At 40.5% G+C, this 25,707-nt stretch overlaps 1 protein-coding gene across 1 annotated transcript in view; it reads left to right on the plus strand.

Annotated features, from left to right (window-relative positions):
• The window catches only part of ptprfa (protein tyrosine phosphatase receptor type Fa), a 441,814-nt gene that overhangs the window by 140,851 nt on the left and 275,256 nt on the right, over window positions 1-25,707 (plus strand). The window contains 1 exon segment of the mRNA XM_029686556.2: window positions 12,872-13,066. Coding sequence (XP_029542416.2) covers window positions 12,964-13,066 — 103 coding nt within the window. The 5' untranslated portion in view covers window positions 12,872-12,963.

Raw genomic sequence — 25,707 nt, forward strand, 5'->3', positions numbered from 1 at the left:
CATTAGCACAGCTGTATGAGAGCAGAAGGGTTTGTTTTGTGAAGGAATGTGTTCATATTCTGCATCAATTCTGTGTTTAGGTCCCTGTGTGTGTCTGTAGGACTTTCAGATGCTCACATTCAACCTTTTGTCATAGGGTTGGTTACACACTCATGATCTTGTAGTAGAAGGTCATAGTTGTTATGCATTACAGACTGGACTGGACATTAGGGAGACTTAGGTGTCCAACTCATACTCGTGTATTAGAGAAAGTGTGTCTTATCGGCGTGTGAAACTCAGTGGGCACAGCAAACTCAATGGTGTCCATCTAACTCTGGAAAGTGTTAAATGTACACTATTTCCAGTGAACATACAGTGGGGCAAAAAAGTATGTAGTCAGCCACCAATTGTGCAAGTTCTCCCACTTAAAAAGATGAGAGAGGCCTGTGATTTCCATCATAGGTACACTTCAACTATGACAGACAAAATGAGAAAAAAAAAATATTTGCAAATTATGGTGGAAAACTTTTGTTATTGACCAAATACTTATTTATCTCAATACTTTGTTATTGGCCCTTTGTTGGCAATGACAGAGGTCAAACGTTTTCTGTAAGTCTTCACAAGGTTTTAACACACTGTTGCTGGTATTTTGGCCCATTCCTCCATGCAGTTCTTCTCTAGAGCAGTGATGCAGGTCGCATTTTGCTGGCTTGCAAAGTGTTGTGTAATTCCTATTGGAATCCAGGCAGAGTTAAGATATCCAAAAGTGGAATTTATTCATCCACAACCTGCATTCAAAATGACTATCAGGGTTAGGAATATTGATGAGAAGACTCCCGAAACCATTTAAACTGGAACAACCATTTCAGTAACAGGTGGAATAAATCTAACTAACTAAAATGTATGTTATGTATCTTTGTGTAGCATAATGTACATGCAAAACACATATTGAAACAATCCTAAAAAAACAGTAACTCTTGTGATGAACACCAAAACTGGGGGTTCTTTTACACCATCTAGTGTTAATTTCAGTCTTACAGAGTGAATATCACTCTTGAATCAACACTAGAAATGTTACACAGAAATCAACACTGGCCAATTTTCTGTGTGTGTTAGCCACACTGTCATTCATTAATGTTAAGTCTATCTTTATATCTTTATAATCTCTATAAAACAAAACATTCCAATTAGCACAATGTAAATGACACCAGACTGAGACGTGGGTGACTAATCACAATAAAAAAGACCCCTCTCACACCTGCTTAACACTCTCCACTGCTAAATGGGGTTTCACTGCAGTAGATAGCCAGTAGACCATGTAGGAGCACCCCGCTAAATGTATTAGTACCCCCTGTAACTGTTCCCCAGGTCGTTGCTGTAAATGAGAATGTTTTCTCAGACAATTTACCTGGTAAAGTAAGGCTTAAAATAAATAAATGAAATCTGAGATACTGCCCAGTAAGCAAAATTACCTTGAAAATGTGTATTTTATGAATGTTGAAAATGCATTTTACAGGGATGTTGAAAATACGTATTTTCCAGACATAAAAAAACTAATAATTTACAGACTTTAAAATTTAGTATTTTTTGGGTCAAATTTCAACTGCACATACATTCTCAATATAGTAAGCAATAGATAACAATAACATGTGAAAGAAGATCCAACTGAAGATTGCAATATAATATGTATTATTAGTTCTCCCATCTGTCTTTTCCAAAGCTTTAAAACCAACAGAAATTATGTTCAAATTTGTCCAATGTACAGGGTTAACCAACTGATCATTTCAACTACCACAACATTCTCATTAACGGTTACAGATATTTTCTTGCTATGACTGTGATATGTTGTTGTTTATCTACCTTAGTTGAATGCACCGACTGTCAGTCACTCTGGATAACAGCATCTGCTGAATGATCAAAATGTAAAAACAAACACTTGCAAAGCATGCTGGGTATTGAGCTCTGGCCCCAAACAAGCATACATTTTTATTTAACTTTTATTTAACTAGGCAAGCCAGTTAAGAACAAATTCTTATTTATGACGGCCTACCAAAAGGCAAAAGGCCTCCTGCGGGGACGGGGGCTGGAATTTAAAATAAATTAAACATTTAATTAAAATATAGAACAAAACACATCACGGCAAGAGAGACAACACAACACTACATAAAGAGATACCTAAGACAACATAGCATGGCAGCAACACGGTGCAAACATTATTGGGCACAGACAACAGCACAAAGGACAAGAAGGTAGAGACAACAATACATCACGCAAAGCAGCTACAACTGTCAGTAAGACTGTCCATTACTGAGTCTTTGAATGAAGAGATTGAGATAAGAGTGTTTGTTGTAGCTCATTCCAATCACTAGTTGCAGCGAACTGAAAAGATGAGAGACCCAGGGATGTGTGTGCTTTGGGAACCTTTAACAGAATGTGACTGGCAGAACTGATGTTATATGTGGAGGACGGGGTTGCAGTAGATATCTCAGATGGGGGGAGTGAGGCCTGAAAGGGTTTTATAAATAAGCATCAGTCAGTGGGTCTTGCGACGGGTATACAGAGTTGACCAGTTTACAGAAGAGTATAGAGTGCAGTGGTGTCCTATAAGGAGCATTGGTGGCAAATCTGATTGCCGAATGGTAAAGAACATGTAGCCGCTCGAGAGCACCCTTACTTGCCGATCTATTAACATCCCTGGGACTAAATCTGAACCAAACATAGACGTGTATGTTTGGGCCAAATAGACATTAGGATTGGTTCAGATTGGGTCCGGACCGGACCAAGAATCAACGTCATTGGACTACACAAAAAAAGACAGCTGGTCCGGTGAGTACCAAAAAAAGACGTCCAAAAGACATTGCAGGACTGTAACTGCTTAGTGGGTGTAGTTCTTCACTGAATCATCCTCCTCTCTCTGTGCTGTGGGGAATTAGACTCACTACCCCCCCCTGATTTGTCTTTCACCTCCCACAGTGTCTCTGAGGTTATTACTGTTGATATGTTCACTGCTAAATGGGGTAAGTAAGTGGAGTATCAGTAGACTGTACAGGAATGTAAGATGTACCGTGTTAATCGAGCTACTGTGGGATCTCAGATAGCCTAGCATTTCACTAAATCATCCTCCTTTCTCTGTGCTGTGGAGGATGAGACTTTAACCTCTTTAGAGATGGTTTGTCCTCCAGAGAGAAAGAGCGAGAGAGAGAGATTCTCCCTAGGGGAGTCACATCCTCCCAGCCCTGTACCATCTGCTGGGAAAAGATATCAGTCCCCCCCAAAGAGCATTCAGCTGTAAACACGCTTGACTTTGGCTCTCTCGAACCACCAGTCGTCACAGGGTGTCATTGAGACAAAGCAACAAAGCAGGCAGAAAACTCCCAAGAGTTAGTTTAACTTCAGTCTCTAGTAGTGTTTGACTGATACCGTGTGTGATCCTCTAAGTAGTAGCTATGGGGTGTTTTAAGGAATAGGGAAAATCAGTGATCTGACATAGAAGCAGGGTACTTGTTGTGTTTACTATTTTTGGGCACTGTGTGTGATGCTCTAAGTAGTAGCTATGGGGTGTTTTAAGGAATAGGGAAAATCAGTGATCTGACATAGAAGCAGGGTACTTGTAGTCTTCAGTTGTGTTTACTATTTTTGGGCACTGTGTGTGATCCTCTAAGTAGTTGCTATGGGGTGTTTTGTTTACTATTTTTGGGCACTGTGTTTTAAGGAATAGGGAAAATCAGTGATCTGACATAGAAGCAGGGTACTTGTTGTGTTTACTATTTTTTTGGGCACTGTGTGTGATGCTCTAAGTAGTAGCTATGGGGGTTTTAAGGAATAGGGAAAATCAGTGATCTGACATAGAAGCAGTCTTCAGGTACACTTGTAGTCTTCAGTTGTGTTTACTATTTTTGTCTTCAGTTGTGTTTACTGTGTGTGATGCTCTAAGTAGTAGCTATGGGGGTTTTAAGGAATAGGGAAAATCAGTGATCTGACATAGAAGCAGGGTACTTGTAGTCTTCAGTTGTGTTTACTATTTTTGGGCACTGTGTGTGATGCTCTAAGTAGTAGCTATGGGGTGTTTTAAGGAATAGGGAAAATCAGTGATCTGACATAGAAGCAGGGTACTTGTAGTCTTCAGTTGTGTTTACTATTTTTGGGCACTGTGTGTGATGCTCTAAGTAGTTGCTATGGGGTGTTTTAAGGAATAGGGAAAATCAGTGATCTGACATAGAAGCAGGGTACTTGTTGTGTTTACTATTTTTGGGCACTGTGTGTGATGCTCTAAGTAGTAGCTATGGGGTGTTTTAAGGAATAGGGAAAATCAGTGATCTGACATAGAAGCAGGGTACTTGTAGTCTTCAGTTGTGTTTACTATTTTTGGGCACTGTGTGTGATGCTCTAAGTAGTAGCTATGGGGGGTTTTAAGGAATAGGGAAAATCAGTGATCTGACATAGAAGCAGGGTACTTGTAGTCTTCAGTTGTGTTTACTATTTTTGGGCACTGTGTGTGATGCTCTAAGTAGTAGCAGTGATCTGACATAGAAGCAGGGTACTTGTTGTGTTTACTATTTTTGTTTTAAGGTAATAGGAATAGAAAATCAGTGATCTGACATAGAAGCAGGGTACTTGTAGGGTACTATTTTTGGGCACTTGTAGTCTTCAGTTGTGTTTACTATTTTTGGGCACTGTGTGTGATGCTCTAAGTAGTAGCTATGGGGTGTTTTAAGGAATAGGGAAAATCAGTGATCTGACATAGAAGCAGGGTACTTGTAGTCTTCAGTTGTGTTTACTATTTTTGGGCACTGTGTGTGATGCTCTAAGTAGTAGCTATGGGGTGTTTTAAGGAATAGGGAAAATCAGTGATCTGACATAGAAGCAGGGTACTTGTAGTCTTCAGTTGTGTTTACTATTTTTGGGCACTGTGTGTGATGCTCTAAGTAGTAGCTATGGGGTGTTTTAAGGAATAGGGAAAATCAGTGATCTGACATAGAAGCAGGGTACTTGTAGTCTTCAGTTGTGTTTACTATTTTTGGGCACTGTGTGTGATGCTCTAAGTAGTAGCTATGGGGTGTTTTAAGGAATAGGGAAAATCAGTGATCTGACATAGAAGCGGGGTACTTGTTGTCTTCAGTTGTGTTTACTATTTTTGGGCACTGTGTGTGATGCTCTAAGTAGTTGCAGGGTGTTGCAAATTTAAAGCTCATTATTTGGACTTCATTTTACCTTTTATTAGACCTAATTTAATATGATAGATACACAGATCAGCGATCTGAAATAGACACAGGGCATTTGTGTAGAGTACTTTTCTATGGGGGGTTTAAAATTGTCAAACCAAGGAAAATGTTGCTATTTGGGGTTCTACTAAGCTAACATATAGAATTCGTTTTAACCCTTGTGTAGTCTTAACATTCTGTATACTCCACTTGTCCTAAGGGTAACAAAATGACTTGCCTTCACTAAACCCCTAAAATAAAGCATCTTTATTGAATTTTAAACCCACAATCTATTTTGCATCAAGAAACAACCTGTCATTCATCACAAACTTAGAATATCTGGGTTTTCCCTCTTCACAATGCAGAAAGACTGCATTTAATCAGTGGACACCACTCATTTTTATTACAACACACCTGTCATAATTGATTATTATTATTATTCATATTGTTGCTACAGGTACTGCATAGGTGTAAACATACATTTATTTAGGAAGACATCACACTTGTATAGCCAAAGAAAGTAGCAGAAATGTGCAGAAAGTAGTTTAGAATGCATTTTATGAAGTGAAACAATAACAGTCATTAACTTTTTTGGCAACATAGTGATACATATACTTAGATACTGTACAATACTAGTCTCCTCCCATTTATTTATCCATTGCCCCCACCCACAAGGTGTATAAACATAAACAACAACAATAAATAATAATAAAATAAGATAATAGATACAAAACAAAAACGTGAAGAACATAAAACAATCAACTCTAATTAGCACATGTAGGACAGTATGCAAGTGTGTGTGCATGGACTTTGCAGATGTATTTCTCACATGTGCAGCACATAGTATTTGTTTTACAGTCCTTTGGGGTTCAGAATTGGCATCTCCTGCTCTTGCCTGCCTCAGCTGCAGCCTCAGGTGGATCAGGACAAGATTCAGCCCCCCGAACAGCTTTCAGTAGCGCTGCCGAGGCTGCTGTGAGGGGGAGGCGCTCCCTTCTTTGAATGTGTGGGGTTACAAGTGCCTTTCCCAGCTGCTCCAGGAACACCTTCCTCTTGTCCCTCTTATCAGGCATCCATGTTGGGTTGATCTTATTCCATATCACGAAGCCATTGTATGAGGACACATCAATGAAGTTATGGAAGATGACCAGGGGGCAGCAGGCAGTCATCCTCCTGCAGTTGTAAGTTCCAATCACCTTGTCCAGGTTGTCTACGCCGCCTTTGTTGTGGTTGTAGTCCAGGATGATGGCTGGCTTCTTGTCCTCCCGATCACTGGTCTCAGCTGTTTTGTGCAGTGTGCTCAGGAGGACCACATTCTTGTTCCTCTTTGGGAGGTAACAAACTAGAGCGGTGGTGGGGGTGAAGGCAAACTTTGATGAGAAGGCCTCTCTCCCCCTTGTTGTGAGGAGTGCAGGGGGGAGCTCAAGCTTGTTCTTTCTAACTGTGCCAACCATGGTGATCTTCCTCTTCAGGAGCTGCTGGCTGAGTTCAATCAGTAGCACACATAATCTAAATTTCTCTTTGTGTGTGTGTGTTTTTGTGTGCGTATGTGTGTGTGTGTCTTTTTGTGTGTGTGTGTGTGTGGTTTACAAAATATTTTATAACCATAAGACAATCTTTGTACCCTGCTGGTGTACAGCTTTCATGGAAATATGAACAAAGGCGATGTTTCACTTTTTCTAATGTTGGGGTCACTCAAGGAAAAATCATTAAATTTCAAGTTGAATAAATATCATTTCATTTTTTACCCTGAATACAACACAAGGTTTAAGATGGTCACATCAAGGATTTTAGGGCTCCCGAGTGGTGCAGCGGTCTAAGGCACTGCATCACAGTGCTAGAGGTGTCACTACAGACCTGTGTTCAATCCCGGGCTGTATCACAACCAGGAGTCCCACAGGGTGGTCACAATTGTCCGGGTTAGGGGAGCGTTTGGCCGGGGGGGCTTTCCAAGTAGGCAGTCATTGTAAATAAGGATTTGATCTTAACTGCCTTGCCTAGTAAAATAAAAAGTATAACTTTGCTATTTGATTTTGAACTTTAGCACCCCTTTAGGGATAAAAAAAATATTAACAGATTTGTTTTGATAAAACATTGAATTTGACCTTACTGCTATTAGTCCATAGAAACCCACTGAATAACAGATTCATACATGTATCAAAAGGAAGTGTCTGTCATGTATCTGAGAGATATAAGAAAGATCAGGATATTCTATATTGTTTTTTGACCCATGTACAGCATATACAAATATTGTCATTAAACTTCTTCCATATATACTTCATTTTTTTAACTGGTACCGGGCTACCTTCAGACGAGTGTTTTGAGACTTGTGGGCATGGTCACGTTGGCATGAAGAATCGGGAGACAGACGCAGGAATGCGTAATAGACGTTTTTATTGTACCCAAATCACTGCATGCCGTGTAAAGGCATGGGGACTAAGACCAAACAAACACGTATTCAAAATACAGTGTAGAAACCCAAACAAAAGAGCGAGGAGTACCTCAAATAAATAACACACAGGACGAGACCCGTAATCATCTGCGCAATCCGTGCCACAACACACAGCACAGGTACTCACACACGCACCAACGGACATAGTAACAATAATGGACAGCCCAATGGAAACCAAAAAGCACACTTATACAAGTACTAATCAGTGGGAATAGGGGATAGGTGTGAAAAGTTCCGGAGGGATCTGTGACAGTACCCCCGACACGCTGCACACGCAGCGCAACAACACCGGCCTCGAGGACGATCACAGGAACGCAGTGTGGGTCGATCAGGGCCCAATGGAGCTGCCTAAGTTGCGACGTGGTCGGATGGGCCAGTAGCAATGGCATCGGATGGACCGGTTGTGCTGGCATCGGACAGGCCAGTTGTAGCTGATGAAGTTGCATAGTCAGACGGATCCATTGTGGCGACTTCGGACGACCCAGTTGCAGCTGCCGAAGTTGCAGCGGTGCTGAACGGACCAGTCGCAGCGTCGTCGGGCGGGCCATTCCCGCTGTCTCACTTAAGGGTCGATTATTCTGTCATGTTGGTATAATGGGTCGGGAGACAGGCGCAGGAATGCGTAATCAGGTTTTTTATTTCTTACCCACAATACAACGTGTAATGTAAAGGCAGCGGACAGGTACTCACATGGCCAACGGACATTGTAACAATAATCGACAGCACCATGGTGAACGAAGGGCACATGTATACAAATATAATCAGTGGGAATAGGGGCTAGGTGTGCGCAATGAAAGTTCTAGAGGGATCCGTGACAGGCATCCTAGAGAAAAACAACCAAAGTGCCTTTTTGTGAGATTCACACCTTTCCATAGTGGAAATGTATATATTAATGTGTAGCCCAAACTGCATGGACATCGACTCTATTAAGCCAATGTATTAAAAAAAAACTGATATTGGGATAAACCTCCACTTTAAGGGATTTGAATGAATGAATGAAGAGCAATAGTACTCTGTCAAATAATATTGACCGGATTAAACTAACCATTTACATAAAGGACCTCTTCTCCAGATATCACCCAACCTGTGTTATCTCTGGGGTATTTCATTTACATAAATGAATGGCCCAGATAGTTTCTGTATTTCAGTTAAGGCTATGAAATGGCAACGCTGTCATAATCAGATATAGTGTGTATCAAAGTGCTGGCTTAAGTATGATGTATTGAAATATAAAGCACTGATACATTTATAGAGTACTAGGCTACTTTTCCTTTCAGCATTTGAGCAGTAGACAGATCCACTCTATGGGCCTACAGTAGAGATTTCTAATTAACAAACTGTTTGAAATGGTAACACTATCCGACATGAAGCAGTCAATTTGCAATATGGGGATTAAACAAGATTACAGATCAATCTAGCAACAATAAAACAAGGTGCCGGTGGATGGATGAGTGGGTTTTAGAGCAGTCCAGTCTGGTTGAGGCTCTCTCTCTCTCTCTCTCTCTCTCTGTGTGTGTGTGTGTGTGTGTGTGTGTGTGTGTGTGTGTGTGTGTGTGTGTGTGTGTGTGTGTGTGTGTGTGTGTGTGTGTGTGTGTGTGTGTGTGTGTGTGTGTGTGTGTGTGTGCATTTCTGTGTGTGTGTGCGTGTGGCTATCATTTCCCTGAAATCCTTTAATGCACTCAAACAACATGTTGTCTGGAATTAGTGTACATGCACCATATGATCTAAGAATACATAATGCATCACTTCATAGTTCACAGGTCAGACCGCCTGTCACATTAGTGAAATAAATTAAAGTAGCCTCCTGCACACGATGCTATATCATTGCCTTACTGATGGCACTGTATAGAACAGAGAAGGAATGCTTTTCCACAGTCTTATACACTTTACACAAACACCCAACCAACAACTCATCACCCAGTCATTTACAATTAGAGTTTATGGCTTGCATGTGTGCTTGTTTCTCTCTAATTGTCACTGACAAACATCACTACTTAGTTTCAACCCCATAAAGATGGTTCTCTAAACCTGGGATGTGTTCATTAGGGCGCAACGATCCTGATCTTCATGTCATATGTTTTTAAATTTGTTTGTTGAAGCCTCAAGGGAGGCTGATAATCTCCCAATAAGGCGCAGTCAGGCAATGTATGTTTCATGAGTCTATTTTTTATTGAATCAATGAAGTTAGAAGTCTCAGAAGTGAAAGCTCTGATGAAAGTGATGACTCTCCAGCTAGCTGTCTCAGCGAGGAGGTCTCATGCAGTGGCACCATCTTGTTTCGAGAGAGAGATGATTTTGGACAGGGGAGCGCTGCGGATGCTATTGATGCCGTGAGATGCTTTCAACCAAACTCTTTGAGATGAAGGCACAGGAAGACAGAGCAACTGAGCAAACGGCACATCACAATTCTTGAAAACCGTCTAGTTTTTAAGTGTGAAAGATTTGTTTGTTCTGTAATTGAAGTTTTTTTGCCTGCATGCTAAGAGGAGAGAGAGAGACGTTCACATGCAAGTCAACATCTCGTTTTTTGCCTTTTTATTCTTCATTAACATGTTCATTATGAAGTTAAGAATTCTAATTATATGCATTTAGTCAGGTTGCAAGTGGATGATGTAGGTCTACGCAATGTCAACCTTCTCAATTAAATTTGACGTTTTCCCGCAAAGATGACAACACTTTCTTCAAAATAATGGCTTAGGAGTGACAGCACTTTCACCCCCCACTGGCTGTATCTCCATGAATGGCAGCATTCATCCAAAGCACGCACCCACTTTTGAGGACAACATGTTTTCATTCTGTATTAAAAGTAATGAAATCAGTCAATTGAAGGACCGAATCTATGGATTTCACATTTCTGGGAATACAGACATGCATCTGTTGGTCACAGATGCCTTAAATAAAAGGTAGGGGCGTGGGTCAGAAAACCAGTCAGTATCTGGTGTGACCTCCATTTGCCTCACGCAGCGCGACACGTCTCCTTCGCATGGAGTTGATCAGGCCGTTGATTGTGGCCTGTGGAAATTTGTCCCACTCTTCAATGGCTGTGCGATGTTGCTAGATATTGGCATAAACTGGAACACGCTGTCGTACAAAATCGATTAAGAGCATCCCAAACATGCTCAATGGGTGACATGTCTGGTGAGCATGCAGGCCATGGAAGAAATGGGAAATAGTACACAATTCTACCTTCCAGGAATTGTGTAAAGATCCTTGCGACACGGTGCCGTGCATTATCATCCTGAAACATGAGGTGATGGTGGCAGATGAATTGCACGACAATGGGCCTCAGGATCTCGTCCCTGTATATTGATAAAATGCAATTGTGTTCGTTGTCCGTAGCTTATGCCTGCCTATACCATAACCCCATCACCACCATGTGGCACTTTGTTCAGCATACTGCCAAATTCTCTGAAACAACGTTGGCGGCAGGCTTATGGTAGATATATTAATAACATTCAATTATCTGGCCAATTGCATGCTCCCTAAAAACTTGACTTCTGTGGCATTGTGTTTTGTGTGACAAACTGCACATTTTAGAGTGTTTTCTTTATTGTCCCAAGCACTTGTGTAATGATCATGCTGTTTAATCAGCTTCTTGATATGCCACATCTGTCAGGGGGATCGATTATCTTGGCAATGGAGAAATGCTCACTAACAGGGATGTAAACAAATTTGTGCACTACTTTTGAGAGAAATACAGGCTTGTAATGAGCCTGGAATAACCCTCTCCTCCCCAAAACCCATTGGAGGAGGTCAAAGGGCCCTCTCCTTTGATCTTCTCCTCCAATGGGTTTTGAGAAGGAGACAAGGAGAGAGGACACCAGAAGTTTGCAATTGAGATCTTCCCATAGATTACGTTCCAAATAGCATCATATTCCCTATTATTCCCTATTAAATGCACTACTAGTAGTGCCCTACATATATTTTTATTTATTCATTTTTTTTTAACCTTTATTTAACTAGGTAAGTCAGTTAAGAACAAATTCTTATTTTCAATGATGGCCTAGGAACAGTGGGTTAACTGCCTGTTCAGGGGCAGAATCACAGATTTATACCTTGTCAGCTCGGGTGTTTGAACTTGCAACCTTCCGGTTACTAGCCTGTATTTCTCTCAAAAGTAGTGCACAAATTTGTGCACAAATTTGTTTACATCCCTGTTAGTGAGCATTTCTCCTTTGCCAAGATAACCACTAGGCTACCCTGCCACCCCTGGGTCATTGCCATGGTGTGGGGGAAAAAGAGTCCACCTAACCAACGTTTATAAGTTTGAGTAAAGCTAGCTCATGGAAATGACACAGTGGATTTGCTATTCAATATTCAGCTAATTCAGTTATTCTAGTTGAATGTAAAGGATTACATTCTGTCAAATCCTTTTTGTCACTCTCCTCTATTTCTATTATTGTATTATTAATCCAATCATTCAGACTATTGTGTGAATGAAAGGACAACATCACCAAGTCATTGTTAAGGGTTAAACCTTCCCGACCGCCTCTGCCTTGGACAGGCTTCAAACAGAGATTGACTGTACCTATGGCAGTCTTGGCAGCGCAGCAGCCTTGTAGTTAATGTTTGGCTCTGTCTATCTGAGAGAAATGTGAAGAAAATGACATAAATGGCTTGCATAAGCGTGGTGCCTTTTTGTGATTTGCGGTCCATTTGTGAGAGGCAGGTGCTCAACTGTAATTATGCTGAAGATGACTAGCGAATGTGTGTGTGTTTGTGTGTGTGGGTGTGTGACGATTCCTGGCGGACCCAACAACCATGTGTTCCTCCAATGTGTTAATGTTTTGGAAAACACACACACACACACACAAAGTCTCTCCCTTACGGGCCTGTCACCGGTGGTCCCCAGAGTGTATCTGCTGTGTGGGTGTTTGTATCTAGGTTCCCCCGGGCCCCATTCTACATATTGTAGGAACCATTTAACGTCTGTGTTGTCTACCTTGTGTTTACCTATCTACATATGTAGTCCTATTTTAGTCTGGTCTGTTGGATAATTCTGAACCAACGGTGAGACTGAGATTTGTGTAGCACAAGTAGTGAACTATTTTACAGTGATATATTTTACTTGCAATGACTGTGATTGATTTGACTTGCAATGGCTGTGCTATGCGGTTGGTTGTGCTACGTATTTAGTTGAATGCACACAGATTGTAAGTCTCCATGGACAAGACTTTCTGGTAAATAACTAAATGAACATGCAATACTAACCCCATCTCTCTTCTGTCTCCTTTCCCAGCTGTCACTATGATTGTGTGAGCTCCTAGCCATCGAGCGGAGTGGGAGTGTCGGTAGGAGAACAGAGGCGAGAGGAGTGCCTACACCTGGACTATGGCGCCGCACCACCGGCGGGCAGAATATCCCCTCGCCAGGGGGGCCGTGCTTACCCTGCTCCTGGGCTGTCTGGCCCTGCCATCACCATCCCATGCAGACAGTGAGTAACACAATCATATCGATGATACCTCCATAGATATATGCTGTATATGCACAGTATTCTTATACTATTTCTGTGTACACCCAGGGGCAGACTGAGACCAGAAATCAGTTCTGGCATTTCTAACACACTGGCCCATTTTTTCCCCTTGAGACCCCCATAATTAGCCAGATAGTGATCATTTTTGCACAAAAAAAAACAAAGTTAGACAGGCCCACTAGGCTAAAAATGGACCAGCCCTTCTAGCATTTGCCCGAAATGCAGATGGTCAGTCTGCCCTTGTGTACACCAGAGACAAGTGTGCAGAGAGAAGTGTGCAGTGCTGTTTCACTAGAGATGTACCAGCAATGATTACAATGTAACTAGCCAATGGAAATCATCCCAGTGGGGAAAGATGGTTGAAATTACATCATCCCACGCAGACAGTCAGAAGCACCATGATATTACCTCCACAGAGAACATTCTGCCTGTTATTGTATAGCTTGGGGAGGTATTTTCCATCGGCTATAGGGGCTGGTTTCCTAGACTATAGGGGCTGGTTTCCTAGATCCAGATTAAGCCTGGTCCTGGACTAAAAAGCTTGCTCAATGAAGATTCGCCATAGAGATATATTGTTGATGATTCTCTAATTCTCTTTCCGTGGATACCTTCACCTGAGATGCACCAGAGAGAAAAATGCGGTTTTGTATGACCAGAGATGAACCAGTTGTCCTTACCATTTCCCCCAACTAGCCGCAGCTCAAAAGGTCATCGGGCAAAGTTGAAATGACACTAGAACTGGCTGTAAACTGTTTGAAATCACATCACATTGCTTTCTGGTATGGCTCCTGTAGTAGTTTAGCTTTGCAGAGGTATTTTCCATAGACAAAGTCCTGCAGGCAATAGGCCTACATTATCAATTTGTAAACTGAGGATGTTAAGGAAACAATGCTGTGACACATTCAATTATTTAAATCCCTGCTTGAACTAAGTGTTCCGTTTGTTCACTCTTGTATCTATCGCCTCCTAACCTAAACAGATTTTTACCTAGGTAATGGTCCATCCTGTTGTGATCCATCAGCAGTGCCAGACTCTGTGACATGTCTGATCTCTCTCTGCTGTTTACTCACATTGTTACCATGAGATGTTGTCTTGTTGAATCTTTTCGACCTCTCACTGCTTGTGATACCAGTCAGATATCTTGACTTTAGACCGTGTGAAAACAGTGAGTCTTGAGACCATCCCAGAACCCTATCAGCTTTTCTTTTGTGTTCTGGGGAACATTGTTTGTGCTCTGAAGGAAGACTCGCTAAGTCTTGTTTGTTCTGAGCCTTCTTCATTAATGAATGAATGAATTCCAGTGATTCTATGAGGGTTTCTCTCAGACAGCCTTCTTAGCATTCTTGTTTTTCTAACCCCTCCTCAGCCATCCAATGTTATTCTAAGGGCACACGGGGCAGACAATGGCAGGGACTTTGCAAATAGAGACTATGCTTGAGACTGCATTTAGAACTCTCAAGTGCCAGACATAAAGAGGAATATGACTGTAATGTAACCCTGTCCTCTCCATCCTAGTAACCTATCTATCAGTTTAAACAGTACAGCTCAACCCTGTCCTCTCTAGCCTGTCAGCTTCTATGTTACAGTATTCAGTAGGCTGAAGAGTAATGATGCAACAGTGCATGAAACCCAGGCACTTATACTACCACACGTTACAGTGACTAGAGATCAGGCTAACCTTCCCCCAACCCCCCTGCCCATGGCTGATGGGTTGGGGCATTGTTAGACTTGGAATATCAACTGTTTCTCTCTCCAACAAACATTGTTGGTGTCCCCAGGGTGACTAAAGCATGGGCTGTCTTATTTTACTGACTTCTGAGCAGCATGTTGCTCTACCGTGCATGTCTTACACTTACAAGTTGAAATAGAAGATTGCATTATTGTAACCAACAAATGCATTAAGCAAGAACTTGTCACATTTGTTAGGATTCCTGATTGATATATGTGAAGGTCAGGTCTGGGGTGAGGTAAAGTAGCTAGACAGCAAAGAGGGTGAATCCATGAACCAGACGAGCTAATGCAATCATGTTGTTTGGGAGTTTCCCATGAGAGTCCCATTTCAGTAAGGCACACAGGCACACACACATCCACCCACACCTTCACACGCAAACACACACGCACATACAAGCACACATACCCAGGCAGACACAGACACACACACACACACACACACACACCACACCACACCACACCACACCACACCACACCACAGTAATCTCATTACTGCACAGCATCCTAGGGGGGAGCAGTACTCTCTTTAATCGACGTGACATGCTTCATGTCAAATTTATGATGATTTTTAATAGAAGGAATTAATGAGACAGAAAATGTAATATTCCGGGCCGCTGTGTGTGTGTCTGCGTGTGTGTGTGTCAGGGAGGATGAGTGTCTGGGGGTAAATCCACTCACTGACAGTTCAGTTAGATACTCTGTGGGGTTGCACATCGAGGAGTAGAAAAAATGTTTTGTCGGCACAAAAATTGTTTATAGTTTTAAGGGAGGACAGCTAGCAATGCGAGAAGGAGCTGAAGCTTAAAAATAGCTGGGGCTGCCAGAAAGAATGCATGGTTCTGTAGAGTGAAACCCTCTTACTCTACCTGAGATTAGGTTAGATTTACTGACACACACAGTAGCCTACCCCATGATGTTGCCAGTTACTGGACCAGCTAAACCTTGCCATAGCTGCAATATTGTTTGTACATTTCTTAGCTTGATAAAAGTACTAGTGATTGAGATTATCTTAAATGTATGATTAATTATGTGATTAGATACACGTCTAATGTCAAGTTGAACTCCAATCCCACTAGATAACTGCTATCTTCCCAATTCCATAAAATGGATTCCATGACTTTACGCCAACACAAGCAAAGACTCAATGGGATAGTTTGTTAAATAGCCTGCCCCATATTTGCTACATATGTTGAACATGTTTGCAGTCAACATTGTTCTAGTGCCGAGGTGTCAACGCAATCAGCCCACTCTAGTGTAGCCCTGAGAACGACTTCTACATAAAACATCCTCCTATCAGGCTGAAAATCCCTTAACTCGATTTAATGGGTGGCCGCCGAACAAAAACAGGAAGATCCGCTTACTGTCTTAATAAAACGCTGTGCGAAACCTACTGTCACATTCTGACCTTTATTTCCTTTGTTTTGTATTTATTTAGTATGGTCAGGGCGTGATGTTTGATGGTGGGCAGTCTATGTTTGATTTTCTATGATTTGGGATTTCTATGATTCGGCCTAGTATGGTTCTCAATCAGAGGCAGGTGTCATTAGTTGTCTCTGATTGAGAATCATACTTAGGTAGCCTGGGTTGCACTGTTTGTTTGTGGGTGATTGTCTATGTTGATGGCTTGTTTCAGCGCAGCTCGCATTAGCTTCACGGTTGTTATTTTGTTTACTGTTTTTGTATAGTGTTTCAGTGTTCAGTGTTTTCTTTATTAAAATTCATGATGAACACATATCACGGCGCATTTTGGTCCTCCGATCCTTCTTGCCTCTCCTCTTCAGATGAAGTGACACCTACTGTATATTGCAGTCTGGACATGGACATACCAAATGTAGTCGATATGCAAGATTAAATTCACTAGGTTATTGATAACCCCAAAAAAGACTACAATTCTAATACAAACAAAAGAACAACTTTTAAATAGGCAATGTTTAAACACAGTTACAGACACCGTAATTGGTTCCCATTGGTGTATAATACAAACAAAGCAACTTAGACTATGGAGGGATTTAAGCACATCCAAACTTTTCACAGGGGCTGGATAAAGATCTAATATAAAGAGGAAGAGAGAAAGGAGGAATATCCATTCACTGTTTTACTGCTCGCAAATGTTATGTTTTATAATAATCAAGGATTCATCTTACAGATCATATTTGCACTTCTCCAGAAATAGCAGACAAAAACGTATTGCATTCGAGCCATGTACGTTCTCACCATAAACGGTGAATCTATCTCATTCATTTTTGTTGTTGTTGTTTAATTTGAATAAAAACCAATCAATCTATTTTTGAAACCAATATTTCTAAGTATGATCAGGTCAGAACCATGATATCATAAATCTCTTCTCTCATTGCATGGCACTGTGTGCACACATAGGCCTATTTATCTTTACATATAACATTTGCACATTTATACAAAATAATAGGCTCCTGTTAATTGTATTGTTGCCTATGTGCGAGGCAGATTAAAAAAAATAACATCTGCTGTTGATATGGCATTATAGGAGGACTGAATAGTTTGGAGGAGCTCGTCTTTGGTAATTGGACAAGGGGCGATCTTTGAATATGGGGATGGATAGCCTACTTGTGAATAATGATAAAGCATGAGTGCAAAACCCTTTAAAATCATTCTCAGTAGACCATTTAAACCCCTTTTATTCATAGGCTACTTTGGTCTTAATTAATGGGAGGGTAGGCTATGCTTGGTTTTTAATCAAATTAAACTTAATGGGGGAGGAAACCAATAAATGTTATGTTCAAAAAAGGCACATCTCTCCTTCCATGGACACTGTGCTTGATGGCTGGATAGACTGCTAAATATGTGTACCTGATGAATAAAATATGATTGGATTTTGATTTGATGTTACGAATTCTAGATTTTTGTCTTGGTGGCTAACGTTTCTTACCTGACTAACGTTAGCTAGCTAGCTAGCTAGCTAACATTAGCCACCTAGCCACATAGGTAGAATTCCTAACATATCATTGGTTTTGCAAATTCGTAACATACTGTACGTTTTGCAAATTTGTAATATATTGTACATTTTGCAAATTTGTAGCATATAATATCAATTGTAATTCATAACATAAGTTTAGACACAATGGTGATGGACATCCACAAATGAATACACACCATAGAAAACGTTACATATCCTACTAAATGGAGTATCTCAGATTTACTTACAGAATAATATGAAATGGTCTGAGAGCAGGTTGCGGTTTGATGTAATCTACTTTCATATCTGGTGAAATTACGGATCAATGTGTTTATTGGTGATATTCGACTTGTAGATCAGGTACATTGCCCTCTGTGTCCCAAATGGCACCATATCCCATATATAGTGTACTACCTTTAACCAGTGCCATGAGGGTATGAAAGGAATAGGGTGCCATTTGGATTGCAAACATTTGGCTCAGATCAGTAAGATAGAAAATGTTGTGGTTCGCATTCGAAAACACTTCTTAAATGGAACCATTCAAATTTAAATGAATGAGATGACACCTATTCATTGAAATCTTTGTAATGCAATCTCTCGATCTGTCTCTTTGTATTGGCATATTACACAACATTAAAAGTAAAAGATATTGGAGTCATGTAAAAAATGGCGCACTCACATTGTCCAGCCCCATGACCAGGTTTGGAAATTGAACTGTCTAACATCAGCTCAATTGTGTTGAGGTGGGAGGGGTGGCAAAATTTGAGGTTTGTCCTTAAGGACAAGCACAAAAGTGTCAATTTCATGCAGCGCTAATGGGACGTTTTAAAACCAACAAAAAGCAGTTTCTAATGGTAACGTAGTTGATAATGCCATGGATTTTGAGAGAATAAGTGTAGCCTATCCAGCCATGAAGCACACAGTGCCTATGGACGGAGAGATGTGCCTTCTGTGCCGGTGAATAACATATTTAGAAACATGAAAAAATTATTGGTTTCCCCCCATTTTATTTAATATAATATATTTAAAACCAAGCATAGCCTACCTTCACCTTAATCAAGCCACAAGTAGCCTATGAATAAAGGGGTTTAGATGGTCTACTGAGAATGGTTTTAAAGGGTTTTGCACTCATGCTTTTTCATTATTCACAAGTAGGCTATCCATCCCCATATTCAAAGAGCGCCCCTTGTCCAATTACCAAAGACGAGCTCCTCCAAACTATTCAGTCCTCCTATAATGCCATATCAACAGCAGATGTTATTTTTTTATCTGCCTCGCACATAGGCAACAATACAATTAACAGGAGCCTATTATTTTGTATAGACGTGCGAATGTTATGCATAAAGATAATTAGGCCTAAGTGTGCACTCAATGCCATGTAAATGAGAGAAGATATTTCTGATATCATGGTTCTGACTCGATCCTATTTAGAAATATTGTTGTTTAAAAAAAAAATATTGATAGGTTTTTTTGTTTAATTTGATTAACACCCAAATGTATTGCCTCCCGAGTGGTGCAGTTGGTCTAAGGCACTGCACCGCAGTGCTAGAGGCGTCACTACAGATCCAGGTTCGATCCCAGGCGGTGTCTCAGCTGGCCGCAACCAGGATACCCATATGGCCTATTATCATCCGGGTTAGGGGAGGGTTTGGCCGGCTGGAATTTCCTTGTCCTATCGCTCTCTAGTGACTCCTTGTGGTGGCCGGGCGCATGCACGTTGACTTTGGTCGCCAGCTGTACGGTGTTTCCTCCAACACATTGGTGAAGCTGGCTTCCGGGTTAAGCGAATAGTGTGTCAAGAAGCGGTGTGGCATGGCGTGGTTGTGTTTTGGAGGACGGATGGTTCTCGACCTTCGCCTCTCCTGAGTCCATATGGGAGTTGCAGCGATGGAACAAGACTGTAACTACCAATTGGATATCATGAAAATGTGGTAGAAAAATGTGGTATATTTCTAGATAAGTGAAAATGTTATCTGTAAGATGGTTCCATGATGTTTATAAAACATAACATTTGCGAGCAGTATAACAGAAAATGGACAATCCCCCATTCTCTTTATATTGGATATTTATCCAGCTCCTGTGAAAAGTTTGGACTTGCGTAAAACCCTCCATAGTGTAAGTTGCTTTGTTTGTATCATACATCCATGGGGACCAATTATCATGTCTGTAACTGCATTTAGACATAGGCTATTTAAAACATGTTGATATTTTGTTTTTATTAGAATTTGATTAGAATTATACACAGTCTATTGGGCTTATTAATAGCCTAGTGAATTTAAGCTTGCTTATTGACTACATTTGTTATGTCCATGTCCACCGCAATAAACATTTAGGTCTAGGGTAGATTTTATTAAGGCAGTAAGCATATATTTCAATTTTAATTCTTGCGGCCCCCATTAAATCGAGTAAAGGAGGAATTCTTTGCCTTTGCAGCCTGATAGGAGGATGTTTTATGTAGAAACCGGTCTCTGGGGGACACTCAAGCGTATTATCGGCTGGGCTGATTGCATCAACGCCTTGGCACTAGAACAATGTGGACTGCAAACATGTTCAACATATGTAGCAAATATGGGACAGGCTATTTAATTAACGAACTAGCCCGTTGTCTTTGCTTGTGCTGACGTAAAGTTATGGAATCTACTTATTAATGGCATTGGGAAGATAACAGTTATCTAGTGGGATTGGAGTTCAAGTTCAAATTCAAATTTAAGATAACCTCAATCACTGGTACTTTTATCAAGCTAAGAAATGTACAAACAATATTGCAGCTATGGCAAGGTTTAGCTGGTCCAGTAACTGGCAACATCATGGTGTAGGCTACTGTGTGTCAGTAAATCTAACCAAATCAAATTGTATTGGTCACATACACATGGTTAGCAGATGTTAATGCCAGTGTCGCAAAAGTCTTGTGCTTCTAGTTCTGACTATGCAATAAAATCTAACAAGTAATCTAACAAATTCACAACAACTACCTTATTCACACAAATACACACTAATGTAAAGGGATGAATAAGAATATATACATATAAATATATGGATGAGTAATGGCGTAGGCAAGATGCTGTAGATGGTGTAGAATACAGTATATACATATGAGATGAGTAATGTAGGATATGTAAACATTATTAAAGAGGCGTTATTTAAAGTGACTAGTGATACCTTTATTAAGTCTGCTTATTTAAGTGGCCAGAGATTTGAGTCTGTATGTTGGCAGCAGCCTTTCTATGTTAGTGATGGCTGTTTAACAGTCTGATGGCCTTGAGATAGAACCCAATCTCAGGTACAGTAAGAGGGTTTCTCTCAATGGAACCATGCATTCTTTCTGGCAGCCCCAGCTATTTTCAAGCTTCAGCTTCTTCAATTTATGTGCCAAAATGTTTTTTTTGACTCTTCGATGTGCATTCACATAGAGTACCGAACTGTGAACTGTGAGTGAGTGGATTTACTCCCAGACGCTCATCCTCCCTAACAACACACACACATGCACACTCACGACATACACACGCCGCAGCCAAGAATATTCAATTTTCTGTTTAACTTATTCCTTCCATTAAAAATCATCCTAAATTTCACATGAAGTATGACATGTGGATTGTTACCACATTAAAATATGTGACTGACCGCCTCGATTCGGTCTTATGCAGCATAATTTGAAATGTTTATTTTTTATTTATTTTTTTACATTGGATAAAAATAGAGACTCAGAGCTAGAAAATTGTATATCATACACACCAGTTGAGGGACAACGGGAAAGTAATTGTTACCCCACTTTTGAGAAAATGTCCCTTGAATGTTTTGGTATACCTACTGGAGAGCTCTTCTTTGTCTACACCCATTCAGCATCATTCACATCATCCTAAACCTTAGCCCCACCCATCTCTTTAAAGACTTAAATGTGAGGCCATGTGGCAAACGTGCTATATCAAATAAAATGTCAGTTTATTTGTCAGATGCACTCGATACAGAAGGTGTAAATGGTACAGGGATGTAGTTACTTGCATAGTAGCAATATCAAAAACAGAACTTGTCCAGATAAAAATATGTAATAAATATTGTATCATTATTAGATGATGCTTATCAGACACACTTGTCTAAATTGATGGTTCATATTAAGGAAATGCTAGACATGAAGCTAGCTAGATGGCTAAACAATGAACCGACATAATTCAAACTCATACTACTACCAATACAAAACATTGTCATTGCTGTAGTATGAAGTTGCAGGTAGCTAAAGCTAACAAACTAGGTTCAAAGTTAGCTAGCTAACATTAGGCTAGAACTAGCAATGCAAATGTATTTCTGATTTGAATAATATTACTACACAGATCATACAGTTGAAGTCAGAAGTTTACATACACCTAGGTTGGAGTCATTAAAACTCATTTTTCAACCACTCCACAAATGTATTGTTAACAAACTATAGTTTTGGCAAGTCAGTTAGGACATCTACTTTGTGCTTGATACAAGTCAATTGTTTACAGACAGATTATTTCATGTATAATTTCCTATATCACATGTTTACAAACGCCAACTTGACTGTGCCTTTAAACAGCTTGGAAAATTCCAGAAAATGATGTCATGGCTTTCGAAGCTTCTGATAGGCTAATTGACATCATTTGAGTCAATTGGAGGTGCACCTGTGGATACATTTCAAGGCCTACCTTCAAACTCAGTACCTCTTTGCTTGACATCATGGGAAAATCTAAAGAAATCAGCAAAGACCTCAGAAAATAAATGTAGACCTTTTTAAGTTCATCCTTGGGAGCAATTTCCAATTTTTGGAGAAATGTTCTCTGGTCTGATGAAACAAAAATATAACTGTTTGGCCATAATGACCATCGTTACATTTGGAGGAAAAAGGTGGCTGCCTGCAAGCCAAAGAACACCATCCCAACCGTGAAGCACGGGGGTGGCAGCATCATGTTGTGGGGGTGCTTTGCTGCCGGAGGAACTGGTGCACAACACAAAATAGATGGCATCATGAGGGAGGGAAATTATGTGGATATATTGAAGCAACATCTCAAGACATCAGTCACGATGATAAAGCTTGGTCGCAAATGGGTCTTCCAAATGGACAATGACCCCAAGCATACTTCTAAAGTTGTGGCAAAATGGCTAAAGGACAACAAAGTCAAGGTATTGGAGTGGCCATCACAAAGCCCTGACCTCAATCCTATAGAAAATGTGTGGGCAGAACTGAAAAAGCGTGTGCGAGCAAGAAGGCCAACAAACCTGACTCAGTTACACCAGCTCTGTCAGGAGGAATGGGCCAAAATTCACCCAACTTAACGTGGGAAGCTTGTGGAAGGCTACTCAAAATGTTTGACCCAAGTTAAACAATTTAAAGCCAATGCTACCAAATACTAATGTATGTGTATGTAAACTTCTGAACCACTGGGAATGTGATGAAAGAAAGAAATCATTCTCTCTACTATTATTCTGACATTTCACATTCTTAAAATAAAGTGGTGATTCTAACTAAACAGGGAATTCTTACTAGGATTAAATGTCAGAAATTGTGAAAAAGCTGAATTTAAATGTATTTGGTTAAGGTGTATGTAAACTTCTGACTTCAACTGTACATTGCTAATCTAGGGACACAACATCATGAAACAGCATTCCCAGGGGTAAATTATGGTTGAACTTGCTCTGAAACGCCGACACCCAGACACTGTTAAGAACTAGCTAGCGAAGTAGATCTGATAACATAATTATTTAGCTATCTAACTAGCTAGCGAGCATAGACTAACAATACCTCTGGCTCCCATAAGAGGAGATCTGCAATTGATACTAACAATCTATTAGCCCTATAATGAATTAGATTCTGAAATTTAATCTGGTTTCTTTGAATCAGTGCATTCCATGGGTTATTTGAATCAGTAATGTTACACCACACACATGATCTCTAGCCAGCTGAGGGTCCGTTAGACATGCACCCCTTACTGGATTGTCAAAAGCCCCACACCCTCGTTTTCCAGCTGAGCACACACTCAGCATTGCTACCTAATTAATAATAGATCTACTCACATGTCCAGGGCTTCTGGTTATCTTTTATATTCCAGTATTGAGTGACTGTCCCGGTCAGGAAAGGTCTTTGTTGGTGGCATATGTAATTAGCACAACAAGCTTTGGCATGCCAAATGTGTGCTCAATGTGTCTGCTTCGGTGCCATCATTACATTAATGCGAGACACAACTGTTTTGCCAAAATGACTTCCACCAATCCCTGTGGCCTAGATGATTATAGTATCTATCAGGCTGCACACAGGGGCCTGAGAGCGATGCTGTTTTGTTATGTCAACAAGGTGTATATCTTTCACATGCTGATATTGTAGAGATGTGATGGAGGCCTCCCGGTCTGCAGACCGGGAAGGCCTGGATACAAAAAGTATTTGTTTTCTTTCAAATAATTTGAGCAATTTATTGAGACTGTTTAGATGATCTGGTTTCTTCATATGAACTTTTGGGACTATTCTATTCGTTTCATTACACCAGACAAGGTCAATCAAACATAGCTGAATTATTTGAAAGAATAAAAACACTAATATAGCTGTGAGAAGCAATGAACGGGGTTCACAGGATGAAAGAAAGGAAACAAGTTTGGTTGGATAACAAAGCTTTATGTGCAATCAGTGAAAGCATTACCATGTTCATCTCTCAGTACCACAAGGATGACGCAAGTGAAGTTTAGTCTAATGCTGTAGGTTGGTTATCTTTGAATGCAGCAGGTAATCATTCTTAAAGTAATTACTTAATCTATCAAGTTTATGTATAAATATTTGTAAATGTATATGCTGACTGCACAAGCGGCAGGACTTCCGGTTTCACATTTTCCTGAATAAAATATCCACTTTCACTACATTCAGACCACAATAGGGCAACAATGTGTAATTATACAGATATACTAATCACGACATGTCAACATTGCTCATCTTGCATCATTTAAATCTAACAGTAATTTTTCATGAGATTAAGTCCACTTGATCAATAGTTATTGCTCTAGTATCCTATGGTGCAGTACCAACAACATCTATCAATGACATCTTAGCATTAGCAAACAAATTAACACTGAGAAACATGGTTGTTGCATTCATCAATTTTCAGTCCAATGGACTTCCCCAAGTGAGAGCCTAAGCGAAAATATATTTAACACAATACCATATGTATTTCATAACTCATTATTTTGAGGGAACATTTGCAGAAGCAGCAGTTACTCTTCCTAGGTTCCACAAAAAAACACAAAACAAAGAAACAAAACACTGATACATTGATAGACAAGGACAGTCACATACATTTAAAATACAAAGATATGCAGTGCATTCCGGGAACTTTTCAGACTCCTTGACTTTTTCCACTTTTTGTTACGTTATAGCGTTACGATAAAATATATTAATTGTTATTTTTCCCTCATCAGTCTACACACAATACCCCATAATGGCAAAGCAAAACAGGTTTTTAAATTTACATGAGTATTCACACCTTTTACTCAGTACTTTGTTGAAGCACCGTCTTCTTGGGTATGACGCTACAAGCTTGGCACACCTGTATTTGGGAAGTATCTCCCATTCTACTCTGCAGATCCTCTCAAGTTCTGTTAGGTTGGATGGGGAGCGTTGCCGCTCAGCTATTTTCACGTTTTTCCAGAGATTTTAAATCGGGTTCATGTCCAGGCTTTGGCTGGGCCACTCAAGGACATTCAGAGACTTGTCCCAAAGCCACTCCTGCATTGTCTTGGCTGCGTGCTTAGGGTCATTGTCCAGTTGGAAGGTAAACCTTCGCCCCAGATTGAGGTCCTGAGCGCTCTGGAGCAGGTTTTTATCAAGGATCTCTCCATATTTTTGCTCCATTCGTCTTTCCCTCAATCCTGACTAGTCTTCCAGGTCCTGAAAAACATCCCCACAGCATGATGCTGCCACCACCATGTTTCACCGTATGGATAG

Source organism: Oncorhynchus nerka, linkage group LG17 (assembly GCF_034236695.1).
Source record: "Oncorhynchus nerka isolate Pitt River linkage group LG17, Oner_Uvic_2.0, whole genome shotgun sequence".
NCBI classification, from domain to species: Eukaryota; Metazoa; Chordata; class Actinopteri; order Salmoniformes; family Salmonidae; genus Oncorhynchus; species Oncorhynchus nerka.